The 25,794-nt window shown below is 39.2% G+C and overlaps 1 protein-coding gene across 1 annotated transcript in view; it reads right to left on the bottom strand.

Annotated features, from left to right (window-relative positions):
• Positions 1–25,794, bottom strand: part of ROBO2 (roundabout guidance receptor 2) — a 707,829-nt gene that overhangs the window by 75,025 nt on the left and 607,010 nt on the right. The window contains exons 16-19 of the mRNA XM_074983473.1: positions 21,751–21,875; positions 18,872–19,043; positions 10,777–10,959; positions 328–370 (exon numbers count right to left, since the gene is read on the bottom strand). Of these exons, the coding sequence (XP_074839574.1) occupies positions 328–370; positions 10,777–10,959; positions 18,872–19,043; positions 21,751–21,875 (523 nt within the window). The remainder of the gene's footprint in view (positions 1–327; positions 371–10,776; positions 10,960–18,871; positions 19,044–21,750; positions 21,876–25,794) is intronic.

Raw genomic sequence — 25,794 nt, 5'->3', positions numbered from 1 at the left:
ATAAGGAGTCTTAAACAACAGCAACTTCATTTGCTAATGTCTAATTAATGCAATAAACATCCTGGTAACAAATGAACACATTCCTTGTGATATTTACTACTAATTTCTTCTCGGGCATTTGGGAGATATGAAACATCTGGACTTGATTCCTCTAAAGTGCCCAACAGATAGACCATTAAACCTTCTGGTAAGCCATTTAATTCCTCTAAGTCTTGTCAGTATTATAACTGCTGTTTTCTTATAATAGACTTTTATCTATAGAAAAGTTTAAGTAACCAGTCATAAAGAAAATAGGATGGAAATAGATCACTTTAAAAAGAAACTTACCTTCCATTGCTCATTAGTCCTCCATCTCCTCTTTGAAAAGTCACTTTTTTTGTTAAAAAATTAAAACAAAATAAAAAACACACAAGAGGAAAATTAAATTAGTTAGTAATAATTATTAAGAATAAAGCCAATATTTTTTTGTTATCCAAGACTAAAATCTCTGGGCATCACACCACAATATAATGCAGCAGTTACAAAAAAGACATACATGCCACTTTAGTTTCCACTCAACAGATGCCAATCAATGTGACCTGTAGCATGTCAGCCAAAATTGCAGGATGGCTAAAAAGTCCTGAATTTACTATGGGTTCTCTCACACGACACTGTGCTGGGAGACTATGTCAGGCGGTGAAATTGTGTTTTCCTGGCATGCTTCTGCATTAGTGTGCAATGCCATTATACAAATATATTAATGATATCAGGGTCATGATGCACTTCCATAATAACACTACACAAATATTTTTTGTCCTATAGCATAAATGCAAAGACGTATCAGCTTTACTGGAGTTATAGTGGAGGAAAAACAAGTATAAATTCTATTTTATTTCCCTTACACATACAAAAATAAAACATCACACACACAGACACAAATACATATCAACCTTACATGAGGAGGTAAACTCTTCAGTCTTGCCCTGAAGGATGCCTAAGATGAACTTCGAAGTATAGGAATCATTTAAGATCTCCAAAATGGACCCATGGCAGAAAAGTCCCTTTCCCCATCAGATATTCACAGGGGTGTATTTCAAGATGGTTGACAGCTGTAAGCCCGATTACTCAGGTGCTGCTTTCACCCATAGGTCATTATAGGAGGTCCTATACTGTGATTCTGATTTTATTAATTCCTTTTTATACTAATTTTAAGCCAGCCATTGAATCACACTTGCTGAATAACAAGTGCAATTCATGTGCTGCAAAAGTCACTAAGTATTGTGAAGCAAGACCAATGACTGGTCCTGGTTTTTCAATGATAATAATTGATTAATTATTGTTGGAGATTATTCCAGTTACAGTCCCCTACAGCAGACTATTTTGGTCAGCCCTGATCTTTCAGATCTTGTGCAAAATCCACATTTAGGGGCAAAGATTTCAACTTCAGATGGAGGGGAGCTTCATGGTCTGCTCAGTTCACTATAACCCCCACTCACGGAATTCTGACCATCTTCCTCTGGCAGACATCGTCATCAAAAAATATACAGTCACTTTTGCAAGATTCTCCAGATGTCATCCCTACCATACAGAAATACCTTTATTGTATCTAGGTTGACTTTAGCCAGCTCTTTGTCATACACGGTACCCTCAGTCACATAACATTCATCACCAAGATGGAAATGCCATGATTCACAAAGTAATTGACATAAATTTGGATATCAGTGCCATACTGGTGACACACTGTATTTTGCCAATTTACCAGTTCTCCAAGGGGCTTCTAACAAAAATTTAAAGCAAGAAAATTGTGCACTTTGGAATTCCATACAGGAGAGCTCTTCAGTTTGACGATTAATTATCCATTACCATAGAATGGACTGCTGGGTCTACTGGAAAGCCACTGAAGTTCTATTTCATACCACGTTATTTAAGAGTTGTAATTTGGAAAGAGTTAATCTGAAACAGCCAATGAAAAGAAAATCAAAAGTGCGGGAAGTATTATTTAAAATCCTGATTAGAAAACACACCACATGCTAAAAACATTGCTGCTAATTAGCTTTTGATATGACACTACTTTCCAGTCATGTTGCTTTTTAGCGGATGGTATAGCTTGTTGCCAAAAAGTGAATAAGCTAAGGCTAAAGAGCTGTGGATATCATTTGAGAACATGCAAATAAATAAGAACAGTTTAGCTATGCCTCAAAAACGTTCTTTGGAAATATATTAGTAGAAGCCATTTTAATGTTCTTTTTCTTCCCCATCTTCCAATCCTTCCAGACTTTCTATCTCTATCAAAGCAACAAAGATATAAGTCAGAACAGGCCACTCATATATCAAATAAAGAACTTTATGAATTTGGTTTTATACATTAAAAGGGGTTTCCAGGGTAATATGGTCTATATTGAAACTTATTTCAGTTGAGATCAATATGTCAGTTTAGGCTAATTTTGAATATAAAAAGGAGGGGATAATATGATATTTGTAGGATTTTCTTGTGCCTTTGCAATGTACAACTGAAGGGAGGAATGCAGGGGGAGAACATACAAACAATGATCCCCAGAGGCATGCTATCTGCAAAGCTCTGAAGTATGCAGGATACTTCTGAACAATCTGGGAAGAACTTATTGGGAAAAAATGGTTGCTACACTCCTTGGCCGTTTCTACACATAATAAATGGCCCAAAATACGCTAATGAGGCGTGGCTGCAAATTCCCCAGGCCTCATTAGCATAAGGTCATGTGATTTGGAGTCCAGAAGACGTTCGTCCGGACTCCAAAATGCTGTTTAGCAGTGTGGCCCCCGAAGGCTCTTCCAGAAGGAAGGTCTTCTTCCGGAGGCCCCTCCTTCCCAAAAAATTTCAGGAAGAAGGGGCCTCCAGAAGGACTTCCTTCTGGAAGACCCCCTGGGGGAAGCATTTCTAAATGGTGTTTTGGAGTCCGAAAGAATCTCTTCCGGACTCCAAATCACATGGCCTTATGCTAATGAAGCAGGGGAATTTCCATCCATGCCTCATTATCATATTTTGGGCCATTTATTAGCATGCCACTTTTGAAAAGAGAGGTAGATACCACTGTTCTGGCCCACTCTTGAGGTCACAAGCTTCTAGTGGTAACCCTGCCTTGAGCTTGCATACAACCTCACTTTTTGAACAAAAATCTTGCACCTTCGTGGAGACAGAGATAGATACTGGCTGAAAAAGAGAAAGTCATACCAAAGGATGAGCTATGACAACGTCACTGGCTTTTTAGGGGCTGCATTGTGGATAAACATGTGTAGGTGCATGAGGCTTGAAAGGAGGAAACACCTTATGCTTGCTTCCATCTTGCACACAGATGTAGGAATGGATATAACCTTCCAGGAATGTGGAATAAGAAGATAGTACAGGCACTGTTCTTATTTAATTAGGCTCCTTCTGATCAGCTAAACTCGCCAGTCCAAGTCTGGATATCTTGATTTGAAACCACAGGATGCTAGTGGTAGATCACACGATCATTTTATGTGGTTGATCTCCTCCAAAAAGGACTACTTGAGATTTGCAGGAGCATGTGCATTTCTCTTAAGAGTCAACAAGATAGGAAAGTCAACTAAAAGCAAATAAAGACACAAGGTGCCAAAATAAACACTTTGTTTATTACTCCTGTCAGATGTTTTGTCAGCAATTTTGCCTGCAATTTCAGTTCTAAAAATACAAAACCAGACTAAATTCTGCAAAGGAGCATATTCAATGCGCAGTCGTCTCATAGATGTCAATGTAAAATAAAATGCCCAAACATGCTGGCTTTATTCAGGCTGTCTCCATTGCAAATCAAACATGAACTGTCTTGGGGGGCAACAGGGGAGGAGGATGAGGATGGTGTCTCTATCACTAACCCATCTCAACTTCTCTTGCCTTTTATCACTGAGTAAGCATGAAAGGTCTTTCAGCATTATCTGTATTTGATATATGTTCTTAGAATGGTTGAAGACCTGCATTAGGTGAAGGGAGGAGACTGGCTTGCAAAAAAAGGATGGGAGGAAAAAGGAGAATAGGGATTTCTAAGGGATTCTCACCAGACTATACTGCAAGAGCTGCAAATGTCCAGAATATACTCCAAAGTGAATTTAAAAAGCATACAATGCAAAGAAATTTTACAGTATATATTTGTATGAAGAATGTATGTTAAAGAGCATTGGCATGTTTTCAAATATATACGGAAGTACCAGTGCTATTTACTAATATTATCTGACAAGGTTAAACCTAATCTTCATGCGTGCTAGAACTGGGAAAATATGAATATATAGTAAGTTGACATTTTGAGGCAAGAAATCTTCAGAAAGCTTTCAACGTGCCTATCTCTAACAGGCCATATTTTCCTGCTACAAATGAAAACTTTAATGTTGTTAGCCAAGTCTCATTCCTTTTCCTGATAAGCTGTTCCTCAAATATGAATGTAGATTAATCCTCCTTTAATAAGCATTAACTCAGAACAGATAATCAGTGTGTAAAAATTCCATCAAATCTTCTGCCTGCCTTTGGATGATTCTGTCAAATAGTTTATACTCGTCTAACAATTTTATGAATTGTTCATGAAATGTTTAGAATGCCATAATTTCCTCATTTTAATTTGTTTGCATTTACTAAGTTTCACAAAAATCTTTAATCTCCTTAGGACACTAGTCACTAAATAATCTTTCCTACTCCTAACTGAATGTATACATTTACTTTCCTTGCATGGCTGATGGCCTGTGTACTCTTGAAAACACCTTGACCATTTCTACACAGGCCACTTCCGTCAGAAGTGGCATGCTAATTCACAGAGCAAAAGATGCTAATGAGGCGCAGATGCAAATTCCCCATGCCTCATTAGCATAATGTCACGTGATCTGGAGTCCGGAAGACCGTTCTTCTGGACTCCAAAACACCACGTAGAAGCGTGGCCTCGGGGCGGGGGGGCTTCCGGAAGGAAGTCCTCCTTCCGGAGGCCCCTTCTCCCCAAAAATTTTCAGGGCCACGCTTCTACACAGAGTTTTGGAGTCCAGAAGAACAGTCTTCTGGACTCCAAATTACTTGATGTTATGCTAATGAGGCATGGGGAATTTGCATCCACACCTCCAAAGGAAGTGGCCTGTGTAGAAACGGCCCTTTAGTATTCAAATGAATGGTTACTGGCACACCAATGAGTCTGGGGCTACATGAAAATGTGCGTCAATTTGTAAATGATTTGCAAATAGAGTTGGAAAAAGAAAAAAAAATGATCTTCACTAAATATTTTGAAAAAATGTTCAGTTTTCAAAACACTCCAACCACTTGTTTATGAATATATATCACAAATATACATAATGAACAGTTTGACCAATTCTAGTATATATTCAGGATATTCATGCTTTATGTATTCATGAAAGAAACAGATGTTTAGCTTGAGTAAAAATGTTCTTTCACAAAATAATTTATTAGGATAAATTCTCCTCTAATGTAAATTTGATGAAATTCACATCTGATGAAGATGAATTTGGACCTTTGCTTGTCTAAAAACATAAGACTGAAATCTATTTTAGTATGCATGGGTTAAAACTGATCATGGGAAGAACAATCTTGAGTATTCTCAGCACCAAAAGGTTAGGGGGAATTTTAAATATTTTGTGACTGTGGATCTTATAACTCCAAATTCTCACAGTCAGGAACTTCATGTGGACTTGAGACTCTTCTTGAGGAACTCTGAGCCTAGAAATAAATCAGCTGATTTTGCTCATGTATATTTGTGCTAATTGTGCCTATTTCTGAGGAACATGGGCAGATTTTGATATTTGTTCCTCTAGTATAAATACAATTAATTGTGATAAATCCAGATTTACTCATCAGAAGAGAGATCAACATCTAGCCCAGTATGTTCAGATCACAAATGAGTTAAGCTACTGATAGAGACAGTAGAAGACAATGGCTGTGTCTTAGCGACTAACCCCAAACTTCAAAGGGGGCATGGTAATCAGGGTGTTGGGAAATTACTAGTGAAGTGCTGCGGTGCATATGCAGCAGTTCATTAGACTAAATCTCCCCCATGGCAACTTTGAAGTGCCAGCTTGCGTGTAGCCATGGGTCATGAGTAAAAGGACTTCAGAGTAGCAAAGGCACTTCGAAGTATCTGCGGCTGACCTGCAGCTACGCGCAAGCCAGCACTTTGAAGTTCCACACTTTGAAGTTGCCACAGGGGAGATTTAGCTTAATGAAGTGCTGCATATGCACCGCAGCACTTCATTAATAATTGCCTGACACCGTAATTACCACGCCCCCTTCAAAGTTCGGAGCTTGTCTAGACACAGCCAATGAGGGTTTAAAGAGTTCACATTGTGTCTCCCAATGTAACGAGAAAAGCATTTCAGGCTGTGTCACTGTTTGTCAAGGTTTGCCACACCTTACTCTTATACGAGCAAAGATAGCAGTAGTGCTGGTTTGGCTGAGCCATTCATGAGTTTTCAAACATATTTTTTGGGTACAGTTGTTCCTAAAAATTATATAAAGTTTGCGGGTGTATTATGTGTCCTGTATCTTTTTACACCTCACTCACCAGACAGCTGTGCACTCCTGCTTAGCTGCACACAACTCCAGAGAAAAAGTAGACAGAGCAGAAAGCAGTAACTAGAAGGGAACAGAGGAAGGTCCCAGCAAGCAGAGGAAAAGTCACTAACTGCATAGGGAGTGCAGAGACTGAGTTTACCGTTAGCTATGGGGAAATAACCAGTGGCTATGAGTTTGAGAGCCTTGCATTACCACAAAAGGAAAGCAGAAATGATGGCAGGATAAGGAGAAGCACCATTTAAAGGGTCTGCTTTCAACTGGTGTCTGGGGGGGCTGCTGAGGATTCTGGGTATATTTTGGTGAGTTATAGTTTTCTCTATTCCACTTTATATCATACATTTCTTAGGACAAAATAACCTAAAATTCACCAAGAAGCACACACGGGCTACTACTAATGGGGTGGCAGGGGCAGTGGCCCACAAGCCCCCAAACCATATAGAAAAATGTCCCCGGTGAAAATTGTATTTGTCAGGTATGACTGAGAGGCATACTTCATGCCACAATACATTGCAGACACATACTGGAAAATATTAAAGTACACTGGCTATGTACATTGTAGCGCACGGAGATAATGTAAGAGTGTTTGAGACTGTGACACTCACTCATACTTAGACATAAAAATTGAATTTTTGTAAGAACTGAAGTTAGTTATTTGTACTAACTATTGCAAATAACTGGATGCATTGCATCTCTTGACCATACATATGTTGGCAAAGCTGTTTGCAACCTGCTGTTTCAGCCACAGTTCGTTTAGTCTTCACATAACTTTAATCACACTCAAGATAATGGTCTACCGTATGTTATGCCTTGTAAAAACATGGCAACACAAAGTTGTTTCTGGATTAGACAGGCAGAACATAGGCAAATGTTTCAGTGAATAAGAAGCTTTAAAATGCCTTAAAGACCTTTCTAATGTATCAGAATGAAAGGGTAGGTGGGTGGTTAACCGCTGGCTACAGTTAACATAAGTGCAGATCTGAAAACGCCATGCAGACACAGATTCATGTAAAGCAAAGAGCAGAATATGGGATAAATCCTGCTTCTCTGGCCAGCTGCAGAAGCCCTCTGAAATCTGCACGTTAAAAACATGAATCCTCAGGGGCAAAATCTGGCCCTTTGTGACTAGTTGCTTTCCTATGGGAGCTATGTTATTTCAAGCATTGCCCTGAAAATTACCTTTCAAAATTGCATAATTCAGAGGGGTTGGATGAGTCAGAAGTATGCAGAGTTATAAAGAAAGAGAAGTTAATTGTGGTAGATTGTAGCCTTTTTCTGAAATCACTAGCAGAGTCAATACCACATCACTATAACAGATGGGAAAGGGGAGTGTTTCGCCTCACTTGGTTTTAATTCTGTATACCTGCTATGATTACAAACACTTATTCTGATGTTTGCTATGATATGTCGGTGAGGTAAGAGACAGACTAATGGACAGTACCTGCAGGGGTGAAGGTGAAGGACTGAACTGCAAAACAAGAAAGCAAACACATTGTGAGTTACAGACCCTGGTAACAAACACTAATTGCAGGGTGCAAGGTTCCTTTGGAATTCACTAATCTCTGGCCTAAAAATCATATGCAGATTATAACAATTGTGATTTAAGCACTAGTCAGCCAGCAGCCAATGAGAAATAAAGGTTGAAAAATGGTGAGTAACGAATTTTGACAATTACATTTGATGGAAGTTAGTTCTGAGGGGGACATGCTATTAGGATGAGTTCTGATGCATAATGTCTTATGAGCTGTCATTGTTAAGAGCACACAGCATTTCACAATTGTGATAATGGTCATTCTGTGTCATGAAGCAATGTTCACATAGGCTGCGTCTACACTTGCATTTCTTTTTCAAAAGAGGAATGCAAATAAGAGAATCAAAAATTAAAATGAGGCACTGATTTACATATCCCATGCTCCATTTGCATAATCTTTTCACAAGAGATTCTTTCAAAAGAAAGAAAAGAAGAAAGCAGCATAGATGGGGCTCTTTTGAAAATTAACCCCATCTTTGAAATAACCCTTCTTCCTCATACAAAATTGGAAGAAGGGTTCTTTTCAAGACCGGGTTTATTTTCATAAGTGCTCCATCTGCACTGCTTTTTCTTTTTCAAAAGAATCTCTTCTGAAAAACAGATTATGCAAATGAAGCTTGAGGTATATAAATCAGTGCCTCATTTGCATTTTCAATTTCCCGCATTTGCATGCCTCTTTCGAAAGAGGTATGCAAGTGTAGACACACCCATAATATTTAGATACTGCAAATATCATGAGAAGTAATGTGCTATATTACTCTATATCATCTTGTACATTGTCTACTGACTATAGTGAAGTCTGTTCAAGCTCATTTTTAAAGTACAGAAGACTGCTCATATAAGAATGCCATTCCAACTCACACAGACATAAACCAAAATGCTTCCTTTGGAAAAATTAGGCTTAGTATACATTTAGTGGATTTGAACTACACAAAAAGATATGACAACTCTCTAAGTAAATGAGGTAGCCCGACTCCATTATCAATTTAAAGCAAGAAAGTGATAAAATAATGTCACTATCTCCTACTGCTAATTATCCTCGTTAGACAGATATATCTATATCTGCATGAATTAACAAAACCTCTCACAGTAGAAATTATCATGTTTATATGCATTATTGGTTACAAGGAAAGCAAAAAAAAAATACCATGTGTAATCAGCATAGCAAACTAATAATGTAGTTGTACCACTGTGGTCACTCAAGCTCATTCTACAGATTAGAAATCATCAAGGCTGTTTCTACACATTCCACTTTCGAAAGTGGCATGCTAATAAATGGCCTGAAATATGCTAATCAGGCATGTATGTAAATTCCTGGCACCTCATTAGCATAAGGCCACATGATTTGGAGTCCAGAAAGGAAGAAGGGGCCTCCAGAAGGAGGATTTCCTTCCAGAAGACCCCCTGGGGGTGGCGCTTCTACATGCCATTTTGGAGTCCAGAAGAGCGTCTTCGAGACTCCAAATCATGTGACCTTATGTTAATGAGGTGCTGGGAATTTACATACACACCTCCTTAGCATATTTGGGCTCTGAAAGTGGCATGTATAGAAACAGCCCAAGATTTTGGAGTGAGTGTAGCCTGGCTTGCTAATATTGCCAGTAGTAAACACGTGGGCCAAGTCATGAAAGGTGTTTTCCTCCTTGAAACCAATAATGTGCTAAAATTAATTTGTGCATTAGGTAAGAACACTAACTGGAAAAATACCTCATTATTTAAAGTAATTTTTCATGTAAAATTGGCCAAGAGTTGGAGATGTGCTTTTCTCCTTGGAGGAATTTTCAGTAGATTTATAGGTAATTTTATTACAATTACCTGACTTCACCACAACTGACAGGAAACTTGACATACTTCAGAGGGTTATAGTCCTGACACAACAGAACAAAGTGATCTGATGAGGAAATTTTTTTTTATTTGATGAACTCATTTTCCCTTCCAAATGTAATTCTCCAAGGCTAGATTGTGACTGTAGTAAGCACAGCCTTGAGCACAATGTGGCATACCATCCTAGAGGATACCTCCAGAAGGCACTGTGCTCCTCGACAAATCTGAGACAATACTTCTCACCTACTGTACATTAGTGAATTATTGTTTGCCTACACCAGCACTAAATTATCACATCTTCTGCACAAGGTCAGCTATTCCCACCAGTGAGTAGAGGTGTATGAAGCCCCCTACCCTTTCCCCTCTCCTTTCCTCCTCAAATCTGCATTGCCAGAGAAGGAGTGAGTGAGCAGCTCTGTTTACTTATGTGCCCCTAAACCCAAAGTCTAGGGGAAAGCATGGGAACGCAGGGTGGAGCCGATGTGGGATTCATATTCCCTCTCACTGTTGTGTGGTTAGGAAATCTGATTCACAGTGTCAATGAGAGCTGGGAACACTGAAAGAGTTCCTTTTGCCAAAAGCATTGGGTGAGAGGTACAGTTAATCCTTCTTGTACTTTTGTTATGCTAAATATGCTGAAGATGTAAAAGACTGTCTTACAGTAATGATGAAATGTGGTCCACAGCAATGCAATTAAAGCTTCTCATACACTGGCACTTTTACAGCACATGTTAAACAGGCACATAACATTCATCCATTCCAATATCATTTGTAAAACAAGCATTATTAGGGTTGTTTTATAAAAACAAAACAAAACAAAACAAAAAATCTAAAAGCACCTGTCTTGCTCAAGAGAGAACCTGACAAATCCATAGCAAATCATTACTGTTCTTACCAGCATAATTGCTCAGCCCCTTCCTCTTCTTTCTTCGCCAATAAAGCCAGATGCTGAAACCCATCAGAATTACCCAGCATGCCCCACCAATGCCAGCTATAAAGGCAGGCTGCTTGACAACATCCGTAATTTGCTCAGTTATGCTGTTGTTATTTTCAGTGATGACAACTTCGTTACGGCCTCCTGCAAAAAAAAAAAGTCAATGTCACACGTTTATAATAACGCAATCAAGAGCCAGCAACCTTAAATAAAAAAAAAAAATCCAAACCACAAACTGTACTGTGCTTCAAAAGAATTTTCTACGGAAAAGTAAAGAAAGGTGAGTGTACATTTACAGGGTATTGAAACACAGATCTGAAGGCAATGTTTCCCGCAACAGAACCTACAATCCATTGCAGTTATTCAAACATATGTTGAAAAACACAGTTATTATACTACTGTCCCCATAAGATACCTGATGGCACCTCACAGTCATTTTCTTTTAAATAGCTTGCTATGTGTATAAAATACCCTAGAGAAAGAATGATGATTATTAAGGGGAAGGAAGGATAACTCAGTGGTTTGCGCATTGGCTTGCTAAACCCAGGGTATGAGTTCAATCCTTCAGGGGGCTGTTTGGAGGTCTGAGGCAAATAGACTTTAAAAAAACAATGCAAAATTACCAGGGATGGTGCTGGATCCTACCAAGAGGGCCGGGGACTGGACCAGATGACTTCCTGAGGTCCCTTCCAGCTCTATGACATGTATACATCTATTTACCAAACTAAGATGATTATTTCTTAGAGGGCCCTTCTAAGGGCAAGATCTAAAGCATATTGCACATGAAGGAGCTTAGAAGAGTCAATGACACCTAAAACTTAGAATAATAATTATGAAATGTGTAAGATCCATAAAACTTATGAACTGCAGAAAAGTGACTGAAACACAGGCTATACCTGTTCTTGATTGCAGTGAATGATTCAGAAATTGACCTCCTGCATATGTCTCATTTTCTTTCTCCTGATTTTAAAACTAAACTGGTAGCTCAGTACGTGGCTTGATAACCAGCTTCTAATCTAAACTGTTATCTCTGGATGTAGGTCATACAATGCCAAACCGTGGAACTCCAGAACTGACAAACATTGTGATCGCTGAAATATTAGAAACTCTCTCCAGAAATACAGGTTGAACCTCTCTCATCTGGCACCCTCAGGACCTAACCAGTGCAGGACGAGAGAATTTGCCAGACGATGGGAGGTCAATATTTTCTAGCACATTTCAAACACTTCCACTATTTACTGGGCTCTTAGAAGACATTAAGGGGTATATTACAGCCATATACACTGAGAGTCAGGACTGGTGACTATAAATAAACTTTATGGGTCCACAGGAAACTTGACCACACCCACTATTACTTAATCCAACTGACTAAAATGCTGGATTATGGAGTTTGTCAAATGAAAGAGTTCTGGATTAGAGGTTTCAAATTGTATTGCATCTCTTCAATCTGAGCAGTAGACTCCAAAATTCAGCATTACAAAAATATAAAAATCAGACATTTTAGTCAAAAAATGTGAATGGTAGCCTTCTCCTTGTTAGGGGGTTTAAATGATATGAAATTATACAACATTAACGTTTGGAGCCTAGACATATCTCGACCCTCATTCACAGAACTACCTACAGTGTTTTTCAGATATAGATGAGATGATTCAATCATGTAAATGCTGTATTACAAAAAGGAAATATTTAGACTTTTAGTTATGGCAACTAGTAAATTATGGGAACTAGCAAATTATAAGAACCTATCACAAATGTAGGAAGTAAAATATATGTGGCAATAAAGTTATTATTTTAGGCAAATTATTATAAATATTGTAGCATTTTGCCTTGCTGTAAAATTTTATATATCTATTTTCTATAATTCAGCAATGGTTAAATTCACTGTTCACTTCTTGGAACACACTTAGTGTTATGTCAGCATACTGACTGTAGTCTAAAGTAAACAAACAAGGTCATTTGCTGAAGTAGATGTAAGAGAGAAAAGACTTTAAAGATGTGATTTTTATACCAATAAATGCTCCTTTACACAACTCCAGCAGCCTTGGAGTGGTTGTAAATGTAATTTCCCCTTTAAAGCTCCCTTTCAATGCCAAAGCAGCATAATGGAGCCTTAATATAATGGGACTCAAGATCAGAGAACATAAGAGTTCACTTTACTTCATTGTAATCTACTTGTCTCAGCACACTTTAGCTATCAGTGCCTGCACCTTTTATTTAGTCATTGATGTCAATGGCAGCAATGCCTTAATAAGAAGCTAGGTTTAGCTTTTATATCGCATTCGAAGTTGGCTGAAATTACTTATTAAGAAATGAGATGTAGCATATCATACTGCTGGAACAGCTGTTAATAATCCATGTGATTACACTATGCTTTCCCGCTATTTGATTACTCTTGTCAATCCTTAGTAATTCTGACTGTGTGTTCTTGTGAACAAATAGTTGAAATTTTACGCTGGACGTTGACTTGCTTTTAAAAATTCTGTTAAAAAAACTTTGGCAATTGTGCTATAAAAAAGACCAGGGAATATTAGGAAACTCTGAGAGACAAGGGAGAAAAGACCTTGACTTATTACGGATGCTTGTTTAGAAAAGGCAGCATGCAAGCTTCCTTATGTATGTTTGGAAATTTCAAAGCATTACATTGAATCATGCCTGACACTTGGAAATTTTACTATGTGCAAGGTGCTTTGCCAAACTTTAAATGGTATCCTGCCAATTACAAAACCCCAGGGCGTCTCACCTATTAAATGGCATAAAGGCAAAAAAAAGCAGTGGAACCCAGTGAGTGAGGAAAAGACGGGAGAAAGTAGTGGCTCCATCAGTTGTTCTCCCTTTCTTTGATGCCCTTGGAATCCTTCTTTGGGCGCATCTTAGGGCTGCACGTCCCTAGGTTAGAAGGAGATGCAATCAGTGTGTTTCCCCTTCTTTGGTGTCCATGGAACCCCGCTTGAAAGGGCCAGAAGGCAATATGCTGGGGTGAAAAAGGGGAGCAGGTATACTCTGAGACAGACACTTCGGAGGACATAGTAAATTAATAATAGAAATTGGCTTGGGAACTAATGTTGCACCAAAAAGCATTTATGCTCTCTTCATTACTGTTGAGGGCAGCCACATCCACTCTTTTGGACATGGTGAACAAAATGCTAGATAACGGGGCAATGGAAACATGGTTCTTGAATAAGCTATGGAAAAAGTATCAGAATGATGGCCATGTTAGTCTGTACCTGCAATAACAACAAGAAGTCCTGTGGCACCTTATAGACTACCAGATTTATTGGAACATAAGCTTTCATGGGCAAAGACCCACTTCATCAGATACTCTGATGAAGTAGTGTCTTTGCCCACAAAAGCTCAAGCTCTGTGGAAAAAGGAAGGTCAGGGAATACTGTGGACATGCTAGCTTCTTGAACATGTTCCTGAATCTGAAGAAGGATAAAGGCAGTGCTCTGAATGAGCTCTTCCCTCTCATCTACTAATAGGGGGAAAGACGTATGGAGCATACCATATTTTATAGCTACATCTACACTGAATGACTAGCAGAAATATCTGCTCTGCCCAAGTGATCAGTTTTGGCTGTTTTGGCCTAAAACTCATTAAAGGCTCGGAGGGATGACCATATTTAATATGCCCCAACTCTAGCCTTACTTGCTACGGTGATAGTGATGCCAAATCCAATTAGAAGGGAAAGGGAGGATGTGTTCCTATCTAAGGATACGTCTACACTAAAGCATTTTGTAGACAAAACTCGCAGACCATCTACATACAAAATGCATTTTGTTTACAGAAACTGTCGACAAAAAAGCTTCATAGATGCTCCCCGGGGGTGGGGAGGCGGAGGGGCATTGACAAAGCAGATCAAAAGATCGATCCACTTTTATGTGTAGGTGTGATCTGTCAACAGAAGTTTTGTGTGGACATCTCTTCCATTAGTAACTTCTGTAGATGGATTCTTTTTGTGTAGAAGTAGCCTAATAGTGTAGGACCTATTAAAAGGTTTGTAGAGACCCACTCTCTCCAGTGTTTAAAGGAAGAGCTGATTAGATTCTGCACCACAACCTTAGCGTTACAAGTGATTGCTAGAGTAGAAATCCTTAATGAGTGAGGGGACAGTGCTGCCATGAAAGATGACACATAAGAAGCCGCAGCAGTGAGGGTCTCTGCTACATGGTGAAAGCAACTGAAAGCAGGAGAACTGGGATAGGTGGTGGAACATCAGAACACAGTATGGCAGCTAAGAGGAGCAGGGCAAGGGGAGAGCCACAGTAGTAAGGATGATAGGCAGGCAGAGACATCACTCAAAACCCACCTTCCCTCAAGCCTCCAGGCAGGAGACAAGCCCATTTGATCACAACTCTGGACTTTGGGACTCTGCCAAGCTCAGACAACACATCAGAGGGAGGCTGCAGTAAGGGAAATGGGAGTGGTGAGTTAAAGGGACATTCATCCCTAGAGCTTTTCATACCACAAAGGACTATCACCCAACACTACAGGGCAGGTATTTAATTTATGGCTTGTCTGCTTTTGAATCGTCACTTGAGTGGGTTTTTTGTTTGTTTGTTTGTTTGTTTTCCAAATTACTGCTGTGTTCCTTCTCCTTTCAATTAAAAAAAAATCTTTTGTTATGCACAGACAATGTGCAAGCAGGTACAGAAGTATTGACTTCAAGAGGCATCAATGAATGATGATTTGTTTTCCCAGATTTCTGGGTGGGGGATTGAGCTATTTCTGTTTTGTAATGTTAGGAGGAACTCCTAGATATGAACATAGCCCTAGTTGCTGCTGTTACTATCTTAGAAACCTTAAGCCCTAGACTGGACACACTACTTTTGCAATGAGGTCAGACACATAGCCTGTGTAAGTAATGGATGCACAAATATCTCCAAAAGAAGAAACTTAGAGGAGCCTTCTGATGACCTTGACCCCTCACAGAGCCTCTTCCAAAGGAAGATGAAATCTGTCTCCAAATTAGGTCAACTTACTTTCTAAGTTAGCAGCCTGAATGTTTGTTCTACCCTTGGGTGCTTAGCAATTACATGTGTAAAAGTAATAATTCATTTAAATGTCAAAATAACATATGCTTTGTGATTTCAGTAGCTGAAAAGTAAATGAACACAGATGCATGTTTCTTATTGGCATAAAACAAAATTAATGTAATTGTAAGGTCTTTGGGGAATAAAACACATTAAATATCATATGAAGAAACATAAAATTAATCAAAAATAATACATATGTCATCCAGGGTATCAAGGTACTTTTTGCATACTGCAGGTTTTCTGTAACAATGCTGTCAGTTCTACTAATTAGAACATATACGAGGCATGTGTGTGACCTGTAACGCTCCATTGTTCTTGCAGACAAAAATATAATGAAATTTGTCTTCCTCCCATTGGAGAGTAATGAAGAACAAAACTAATTTGTTGGACCAAAAATTAATTAGACACATCAGATTTGATTGTACCTATTACTGTGAAAGTTTGCAGCTGTTCCTCCTATTGTTATACCAACCATATAATATAAGTATGGACATGCCAACTGATTACTGAAATAATTACTATATCATTAACCAATATTATTTTAAAATTTATTTCTTCTGATAATCTAACTACATTTACTTATCTAGCTTCTTCAACACTGGTAAGCAACATTATATGTTTTCCCTAGAAATAACATTTTTATTTTATTTATTTTTGTTTGTTTATGTACAGAAGCTCTGCAGGGCTTGAAAACACACAGGTTATGTCTACACTAGAGAGTTTCGTTGACAAAACTGGGGTTTTGTGGACAAAAAAAACTGTCTACAAAAAATTTGTGTACGTGCTCTGGGGGGCCCTTTTGTTGACAGAGCAGATAACAAGATTGATCTGTTTTTATGTGTAGACAGGATCTGTTGACAGAAGTTTTGTCGGAACATCTCTTCTGGCAGTAACTTCTGTAGACATATGTTTCCAGTGTAGATGTAGCCACACAGTTTACAGAAATAACAAAATTCATAACAGTTTCTTTGTATTAGACCAGGCAATCAAAAATATAATTTCAAGATGTTAATTATAAAGCCAGAAGGAAGTATTTGTAATGTATTTAGGGCAGAAAAATTGTTATGGATATCTGGGTGTATCATTCGAATGGCCAGGTAAGATATCAAGGTGATGTTACTTAAACTGCACCAGAGTTGTGATCTTTTTTTTTAAATTTTGTGCACATTATAGTCCCTTCCTTACACAAAATATAAATTTTAACCTGTAAACACAGATATGTAAGTAACTTTATTCACTTGAGTAGTCCCTGGGGCACAAATTATAGAATAATCAAAGGTCATCTATTCTGTGTCCTGAGTCAGTACCAAGCAAACTATTCCTAACAGCTGTTTGCCTATCCTGTTCTTAAAAATGTTCTACAAAAAGAGGATTCCACAACTATTCTTACAAGCCTATTCCAGTGGTTAACTTTCCTTATCGGGATAAAGTCTTTTCTAATACTTTGCCTAAAGCACATTTTTTACAGATTAAGGTGATCACTTTGTGTCCTGCCTTCAGTGGCTATAAAGAGTAACTCATCACCATTCTCTTTATAACAACCCTGAACATATTAGGCAAGTGCTTTCAAGAGCCCCTGTAAATCTATTTACATAGTTGTTTTGTATTGTTCTAGTTTCTCCAGCAAAACATTATATGGCACAAGGTCATATTTTAGGGAAATCTAAGTATATTACATCAGCACTATTATGTTTAAAAAATAAATCTGTGATCTCATCAAAAAAGGATAGCAATGTGTTCTAGATGCGATTTAAAGAAAAGTGAGATGCAGACACTGTCACTGCTAGTGAGAGAATCTTTCTTTGACAATACAAAAGAGAAAATATAACTGAAAAAGGAAACCAAAATCAAAACAGGAAAGACCTTATTAGTCACTTGTAGCCTAAAGGGTATTAAATATGCAGAAAGTGCTACCAGACAAGATTACTGAGGAAGATATTCTGGGATCATTAGAGAAAGAATACCATCAGGAGTTTAACAGTAAATAAATTAGAAGTCTCCAAATTGCAGCTGGCTTTTCTCAGTTTATAACATGTTTACTTTCACATGTCACTTCCACCTCATACCACAAATATGGAAACAGATCTTACCGCGTTCAGCTCTGCTGTATATTAACCAGTGTTGTAAGAATCAGGGAAGAACTCAGAGCTCAGTTCTGCAGGATGCTGAGCCCTCTAGCTCTGGTCCAGCAAAGCACTTTAGCACACATGTAAACTTATCCAAATTCTCTTTTAAAAATAACATCATAAAGCAACATTAATGGTTGGCCCAAAGCTATAGATCAAATTGATTAAATTAATAAATAAATCCCTGTACTTGAAGCACTTTAATGAAGCCCTAAAACAAAAAAGCTCTATTCAATGTTGTTGACCAAGGTTTCCTGCCCTGCCCCTACTTTATTTTTCAGAAGAATCTGAGAAGGATCAAGTTCTAGGTTTCCCTTAGATCATGAAATTAACTCAGCATGGAGACCACTAACAATAAACAGTAATTTTCAAGGAAAGAGATGACGAAGCCAGCTTCTCTCTCTGTTTAGACTAGAGGCCACTTGTTCATTAGCAGAAGGAAGCCCATCTGCTTAGGAGAGCTGAGAAATGCTAAACTTCAAAGACTCAGAAAACCAACTTTCAAGAGTGCCTTGGGCAGCAGCAGCAGCTCAAATCAGGCAGTATTATAAGCATTTTACAGGATAAGATAGTTTTGGTTGCTAGTTCTATAAATCTGTCAACCTGCAGGAGCTGTAAATTCATAATAAAATATTAAATCAGTTGTGCAGTATAATCTATGTTTTTTAATATGTTTCAGGAAAGGAGGAAATATTTCATCTTATTAGCTGTGAAAACGAGACAGAAGAGTAAAAGGCAGTGTTGGCAAGCAGTGGTATATTTAAAGTTAACTAGATCTCTCACATTGAATTGCTCCTTTTTTTTAGCTCCACTGGATTTTTAGGCTTTCAAAAGTGATTTATGAAAGCTTTGCTGAAATATTAAACAGGTAAAATAAAAGAGTAGGCAATCACTTACCAATTACTATGGGTTGTGGTTCACTTTTTACTCCAACACCTGCACTAGTACTTGCTGCAACTTCCACTCGATAATGAATACCAGGGTATAGGCCACCTATCACTACAGAGCGAATGGCTGCATCTACTGTTTTGTTGATGTGAAACCGAGTCTCATTACCGAGGCACCAGATCTGGGATAATGGTTGGAGAAATAAAACAGTATGAAAATAACCGTGCTTACAAATAACATTACACATATATTGTGTATCAATATACAGCACTGGAAATATATATACTGATATGCTAAAATGCAACTGCTAGATTCCTTTAAACTTTTAGGCCCAATTCTCTGCAAAGACTTACGCATATACTTAACTTTACACATGTGGCTAATATTCTCATTCTTGTTCTGGTCTCTTTACATCAGGTAAAAGAGCCAGAGGAGCATAAAGGAGTTATTTTAAAACCACAGACAACCAGTGTGTAGAAATGGAGGACGAATACCATAGGCTATCTTCCAATGACCTATTTGGAAGACATGGCATCGGGCGGTATAATGGAAACAGGCAACTTGGGATGGGGTTCAGAAAACTTTCAAGCAGCCCAGGATTAGGAGGGTACAAAGATGGCTTAAATCACCTCCTTCCCCATGTCCTGGTGCTGTCAGTTCTATGCTGCAATTCTTGGAAGCACAGCCCAGAATCTCCCCTACAGGCTTTAATTACTTCACCATGACTTATTCCAGGCATGACCAGAGGTGAAAGTAAGCAGGTGCGCCCTGTTGTGAAGCTCTGGCAAAATCTGGCTGAGCTGCAGCAGAAGCCAGCAGGGAGCTATTTAAAGAGATGGCGGGGACCTGGGTTTGCAGTAGAACAGTACTTGTAAAAAACTTTAAAGTTACTTTCATCCTGGGGCAAGACATTAGGCATGTGCACAAATCTTTATCGGATCAGGCTCATGTTCAGTTACTATAGCTGTGACCTACAGTTCCCTAAAGTTGTTTTTCAGTCTAATTTTTTTTTCTACTGAACAGAAAAAGGGTGCCAAATATTACAAGAAGAATCATGTTGAAACACTCTTAACAGTGCTGTACAAATGTCATTTAAAGTATTTTCAGCTCTCTATCCTGGTAGAAAAAGGGTGTGTGCCATTTCTAAAACGCCATGCTACGTTGTTGCTGTCACAACTGAAATTGTTCAGGAATCTTCATTTTGGGGTCTGATTTATTTCACCCTGTAATTTCAACAAACATAAAAATGTTCCTTAAGTATCCTACTATATGCCATATTCCAAACCAGCACTTTGTGGCGTGAGTGGTTTATTATTTCAAGGCATTTTTTTGCTTCTCTCACTTATATTTATTCATGAGCATTTCCTGAGACATTTTAGCATTGAGGGGCTCTTCTTTAGTTGAAGGATCTGCGGAGACTATTACTATAATATTAAAGAATGCATTAGCTACCACTCTAATTTCACTCAAGGGAATCAATACATGAAACCCCCTATATGCATGTATGTAATTGCTGTACAAAAGGAAGGTGCAGCTGGTTGACAACAACATGTGGTTGCAGACAATGTCCTTGATTATCCGAGATCTTACTCAGCTCAGCAAAGAATAAGCAAGAGTAAAATCCCCATTGCTGTTGTTCTTGGTCCTGCTCAGTTTTTTTTTTCATATGAGCTACACAGTACTAGGGACTATTTACCTGAGAGACCTCCCTATAAGCAAGATGTGCAACATAGAAGACATCCTGGCTCTCCTAGGTTCAAGCAAAGACTATTTACAGGCAAAAGGTACTGGCTAGGAGCATGAGGGAGTGGGGAGGAGTTGTCATAATTTGTTCTTGATCTGGTTCTTGGAAAGTACAGTACTATGTGGTGTGCCTAACTGAAGGCAGACGATAAGGTTGCAAACCAGCACTTCGTCAATAAAGGCACTTCAGACTACTGCAACAATGAAATTATTGTAAGCATAAATAAAGGAAGAAATGAAATTCTCAGATGTGTGTGTAGTTTAAGTAGCTGAAAAATGCTGAATTATTATATTACTTGATAATAAAATTATCATAAAACAATAATTACAGATTACTCAAGTTTTTAAAGTTACGTTTCGAAATTCACATTTATTTAGGAAAGTAAATAAGGTAACTATTTTGCAAAAGGTGCTGCTGAGTATTTGTTTACTGGAGTGGGAAGAACAGTCCACTGGATGCTATTTTGTGACATATCCATGCTGTAAATATTTATTTGTTCATAAGTCATCAAAACCTAAGACTGAACTTTGACTGATAGGGCCTCGGAGGATGACAAATCGCAAACACCATATCTATGAAAGAGGACAAAAGACAGCCAAAGTTTGCTACTAGCCCACTGATACAGGAGGCATTGGTTATACTGGTGATGTTCAACATGTTGCCCAGCGAGGCTGCTTGTGGCCTGCAGTTCTCTTCATTTATGGCCTTGGAGGTGACTATGGAAGAAGATTTACATTTGATTACAAATCGAGCTTCTGTTCTCAGGGTCATACCCTGTGATTTTTATACTCCAGCACTGTTGCAGGGCAGAAAGAAAGGAGTAGCTCTGGCTGCCCTAGTGCCAGCTTCTCTGTCAAGCTGTGGGAGCTCTACGATAGGAGCTTGGCTGATTCACAGCGAGCCCGGAGTGGTGCCTTGTACGAGATGGTCCCTCTCCCCCCACAGGGTCAGTTGTATTTTTAACATAATGTTCATGCCACTTAATTGAAGGAAGAAGGTACAAGTGCTCAGACCTCTCTGCTTGTTATTATACAGATCCGTATTTCATTATGTAAAAATCTAAGTCCCCCAAAACCTGATGCCCTATAATTTAACTATACTGTTTGCTTTGATTTACATCTCTTCCACTGCATATCAGCAGTACCTTGTACTCTTGGATGATTCCATTTTGGTGATCTGGTGGGGGAGGGTCCCAGGAAATGCTGATGCTTGTGCTGTTGTGGTTTCCAACTGTCAGAACAGTAACAGACTGTGGAGGGGCACTTGGAGCTGTAGCGGGTAAAGGAACAAAGAGAAGAAAGACATTAGTTCAGTGGCTGGGTCGTTAATTTTGCTCAACATTGTAAGAGCAGGCAGAGAATCTGTGAAGTTTGCACTCTCACAAGCTTGGGGAGGCGTACATTGTCAGGCAACACCTTTCTGAAGGGAACTGTAGCACAGACAGAAACTGCCATCATTGTGACAACACGGAGGCAATACAAATCACACTTCTTCAGTTATTTATTTTAGAAAGCTTCAGATTTCTACTAGAATTATCCTCAGAGTCATATTCATTTTCTTACATACAGAATTGGGCAAGCCCACTGATGGGAAGGGCAAAGGAGGCATACGCTGAAGGGGCCGGCAATTTCAAAGGCTCTAGGGTTCCTGGCTGCTGCCACCACTACAGCAACAGCAGCAGCTGCAGTCGTACACCTAGGGCCTTTTAGTCACTGCTGGAGCACTGCAGCAGGCATGCCAGGAAGCTCTCAGGCTGCCAGGAATGGAGGGGTGTGACATGCTCTGGGCAGCGCTGCAGGTTGGCTGCTGCCATCGCCATCTCTTCCACCCGAGGTCCTACCCTTTCTGGGAGCGCAGAGCTGCCCCCCATCTTGCCCAGGGGTACAGCAAGTCTGTGGGCTCTCCTGTGCCTACATTAATGAAATCTGCTCAGTCCACTCTAAGCATTGCTCTGAACTCCCCTATCCTCACTGTCCCAGCATGATCTAATATTGCTTAGTGGTAAACAGAAGAGGATATTTTTAAAGACACATATCCTCAAAGTATTTAAATGTAGGACATTGCAATTTTTGCACAGCCAAAGATCAGGGCTTACTTTCACTCAGATTTCCATAGAAATGATTTTGTGTACTTGTACCCCTTTGGATCTGAGACCTTTAGCCAAAATTTTTGCTTCTTGTGAGTTGTTCCAATTAGGAGGAAAAACTGATGATGGACTCAGATATTTCTCTGAAGCAATCCTGTTTAATTATAAAGCACATAAGTGCTCAAGCTCCTCCTGAGACAGAGCAGGAATCAAACAATCAGACAAATGACAGTTTCTTTGCTCACAGGCCAAGTCTTTTTCTGACAGCACACAACTCAAACAGCTCTGTCTACAGTTTTTCTCAGGGCCATGCTCCCAAAGCTCATCCAGGCCATGCCCCTGTCTTTCTGCTGTATCCCTACGTGGCCCTTTATTTTGCTTAAAGTGAATTAATCTCCAGTTGCAACATTTTCAAACTCAACAGAGTGAGAACAGACTTTGATGCATTTTTTGAACCATGGAAAATCTAGGAACACACAAAGTTCAAGGATAAGGATCACACACAAAATTACAAGTAATTATTATTGTCCATAGTACAGGTTGAACCTCTCTCGTCCGGCACTCTGAGGACCTGATCACTGCCGGATGAGAGAATTTGTCAGATGATGAAAGGTCAATATTTTCTAGCACATTACCAACATTTCCACTGCTTACTGGGCTCTTAGAAGACATTTAGGGGGAAATTACAGCTAAATAACAGGACAGAACACTGAGAGGCAGGACTGGTGGCTGTAAATAAATTTTATGGGACCATGGGAATCTTGGCCACATCAATGATAAGTGGTCATCTGGCTAACTAAAATCATGCCAGATCATGGAGTTTGCCAGACAAGACAGTTCTGGATTAGAGAGGTTTAACCTGTACATTTTTATTAAAGCAGTTAGTAAAGTTACAGTTACTCATGCATATGAGAATCCTGCAAAAACCCATGTGGTCATTATAACTGCATGATAGACTTCTCCATCCTCAAAGGCCTGATGGACTTCTCAATAGATGATTATTGCTAGAGAGGTGGTTCCTCCAGGAGTTTCATGGGAGGTCATCCCTTGGGTTTTCCCACTGTTATCCAACCACAGACCCCCTCTTTTATATTATAACTCTGATCTGTACTGATCTAATCTGTAGACCCCAGGACTACTGGGGTGTCCCATGTTTCACAGGTTGTTCTTAGTTCCTCTTATTCTCATTTGCATCTACATATAAGCTGTACCCCGTGGTTAAGACAGACATTCAAAGGTGTTGCAATTAGGTTTGTAGGGATTTTGGACAGTACACTGCCGTTTACTATAATCTACTTTTCCACAGTATCAGGTTTTGACACATTTTCACAGTAATTTTACGACCTTATGTACACGTGGTTATTCCAAGGTCATCCACTCATGCCAAGTGCTCTTAAGCCTATGGCCTAGCTTGACTAAACTAACATATCACAAGTCCCAGTCCATAGGCCTTGAGTTCCAGCCATGCCTTACTTATACACACTATCTACTTATCACTCCTAGATACTTATCAATCCTATAAATCTATAATTCTATAATTTAAATCTATTTAGCATACTGTCATTCTTTATGAAATGGCATATTGACTGACCATAATATCACATAATACAAAGATGATAAAAGGAATTAATTGGCTACATCTGTAACCATCTGTGGTGTTAAGTTCCTTCAGTTTCCATTTTGTTAGGAAAAAAGTCACAGGGGTTCAGGATTTCCAGCTGAAACCTCCCTCTCAGTTTTCTTCTCTACTTCCTACAGTCCTGTCTGTAGAAAACATAGTTCACTTTGCTGCTCTGTTAGTCCTGTGGGCACCAACACTCTGGAAAACTGCTTTCATTTCTGGGTTTTCCTGATAATTTAAACACCCTTGGACCACAGGTCACTGAAAAGTGGGACATAAGTCACCGGAATCTCACTGTTCACTTTTTGGTCTTCCCTGGTTTTCAGTGCCTGCATTGACCAAAACCCATGGCAGCTCCAGGACAGCTGGATTGTGAGGGTCATTCCGGTTTCCTGAGTCAGTCCAGGTCTCCCTTAGTTTTTACCATGGCTTCTCCACTACACCTGATGTTTTGTAGCATATGACCAACAAAACTTAATCCAGGGATTTAAACTCAGTTCCTTTTAGGGATTTTAATGGGGGAGGGTGGGTCTCACCTCTTGAAAGACTTCTAATAGGTTGCCAGCTGACCTTGCCCTCCAGCCAAGTTACAACGTCCAAATAAACCCCTTCAAGGACAGCAAAGTGTTCAATAAATAAATAGTCCACTACCTTCACTAGGGTCTTCAGCCCAAACTGTGGACCCTTTTAATGTAGCCCTCTGTTCAGGTTCTCAAATAAGCTATATTCCTCTCTTTGTGTTCATACCACTGTCACTGGAAGAGGAACGTGGGATCTGTGACTACTTGAGGTTCCAACTAAGGGATTGCATACACCGTAAACTTGTATTAATTTCACTTCATTGAAATAGTTCAGCTCAAAAAATTAGGATCACAAGCATTCTGGAATTCTTGCCAATCTTTCCTGTTGTTGCTCTGTCATGATGATCACTAGATGCAGGTTGGCAGTGTCTACTTCCTTTATGGCTGCCACCTTCTGTTGCTTTTGCATTGCTGCTTCTCGCTTCATGAGCCAGAGCAGTGCCTCCGTCTTTCCCTTCTTTTGGGGGCTGGCCCCAAAATCCCTCATACCAAATCATAATGGGGCACTCACATGTCCACTGTCTCTTAGGAGCTCTGTGTGGTACCACAGCCCTTTACTTCCCAATGGCAATATAGCAGTCTCTAAAGGACTGCAATAGCCAATGTAACTTGAGAGTAGCACTTATGTTGCTCTAAATAACTCAAGGGACCAGTTGGCCCTTGGCCAGTCCAAACCAGTGAAGCACAAAGGTGGCCTAGACACACTTTCCTCAACCACACTGAGTATAAAATTGGTGCAGTTGTAGACTAAAGGCCTAAGTCTTGAAGAGGATTAAGCTGCATAATTAAAACAGTATTGATATAAAAACCCTATTATCTATTACAACAAAAAGTATGAAAACCTGATTATAAAATAATAATAATAATAATAATAATAATAACAACAATCATAAATTTTAA

This window comes from Carettochelys insculpta, chromosome 1, assembly GCF_033958435.1.
Source record: "Carettochelys insculpta isolate YL-2023 chromosome 1, ASM3395843v1, whole genome shotgun sequence".
Lineage (NCBI taxonomy): Eukaryota > Metazoa > Chordata > Testudines > Carettochelyidae > Carettochelys > Carettochelys insculpta.
Note: the sequence above shows the minus strand (reverse complement) of the source record. Positions and strands in the feature narration are given on the sequence as shown.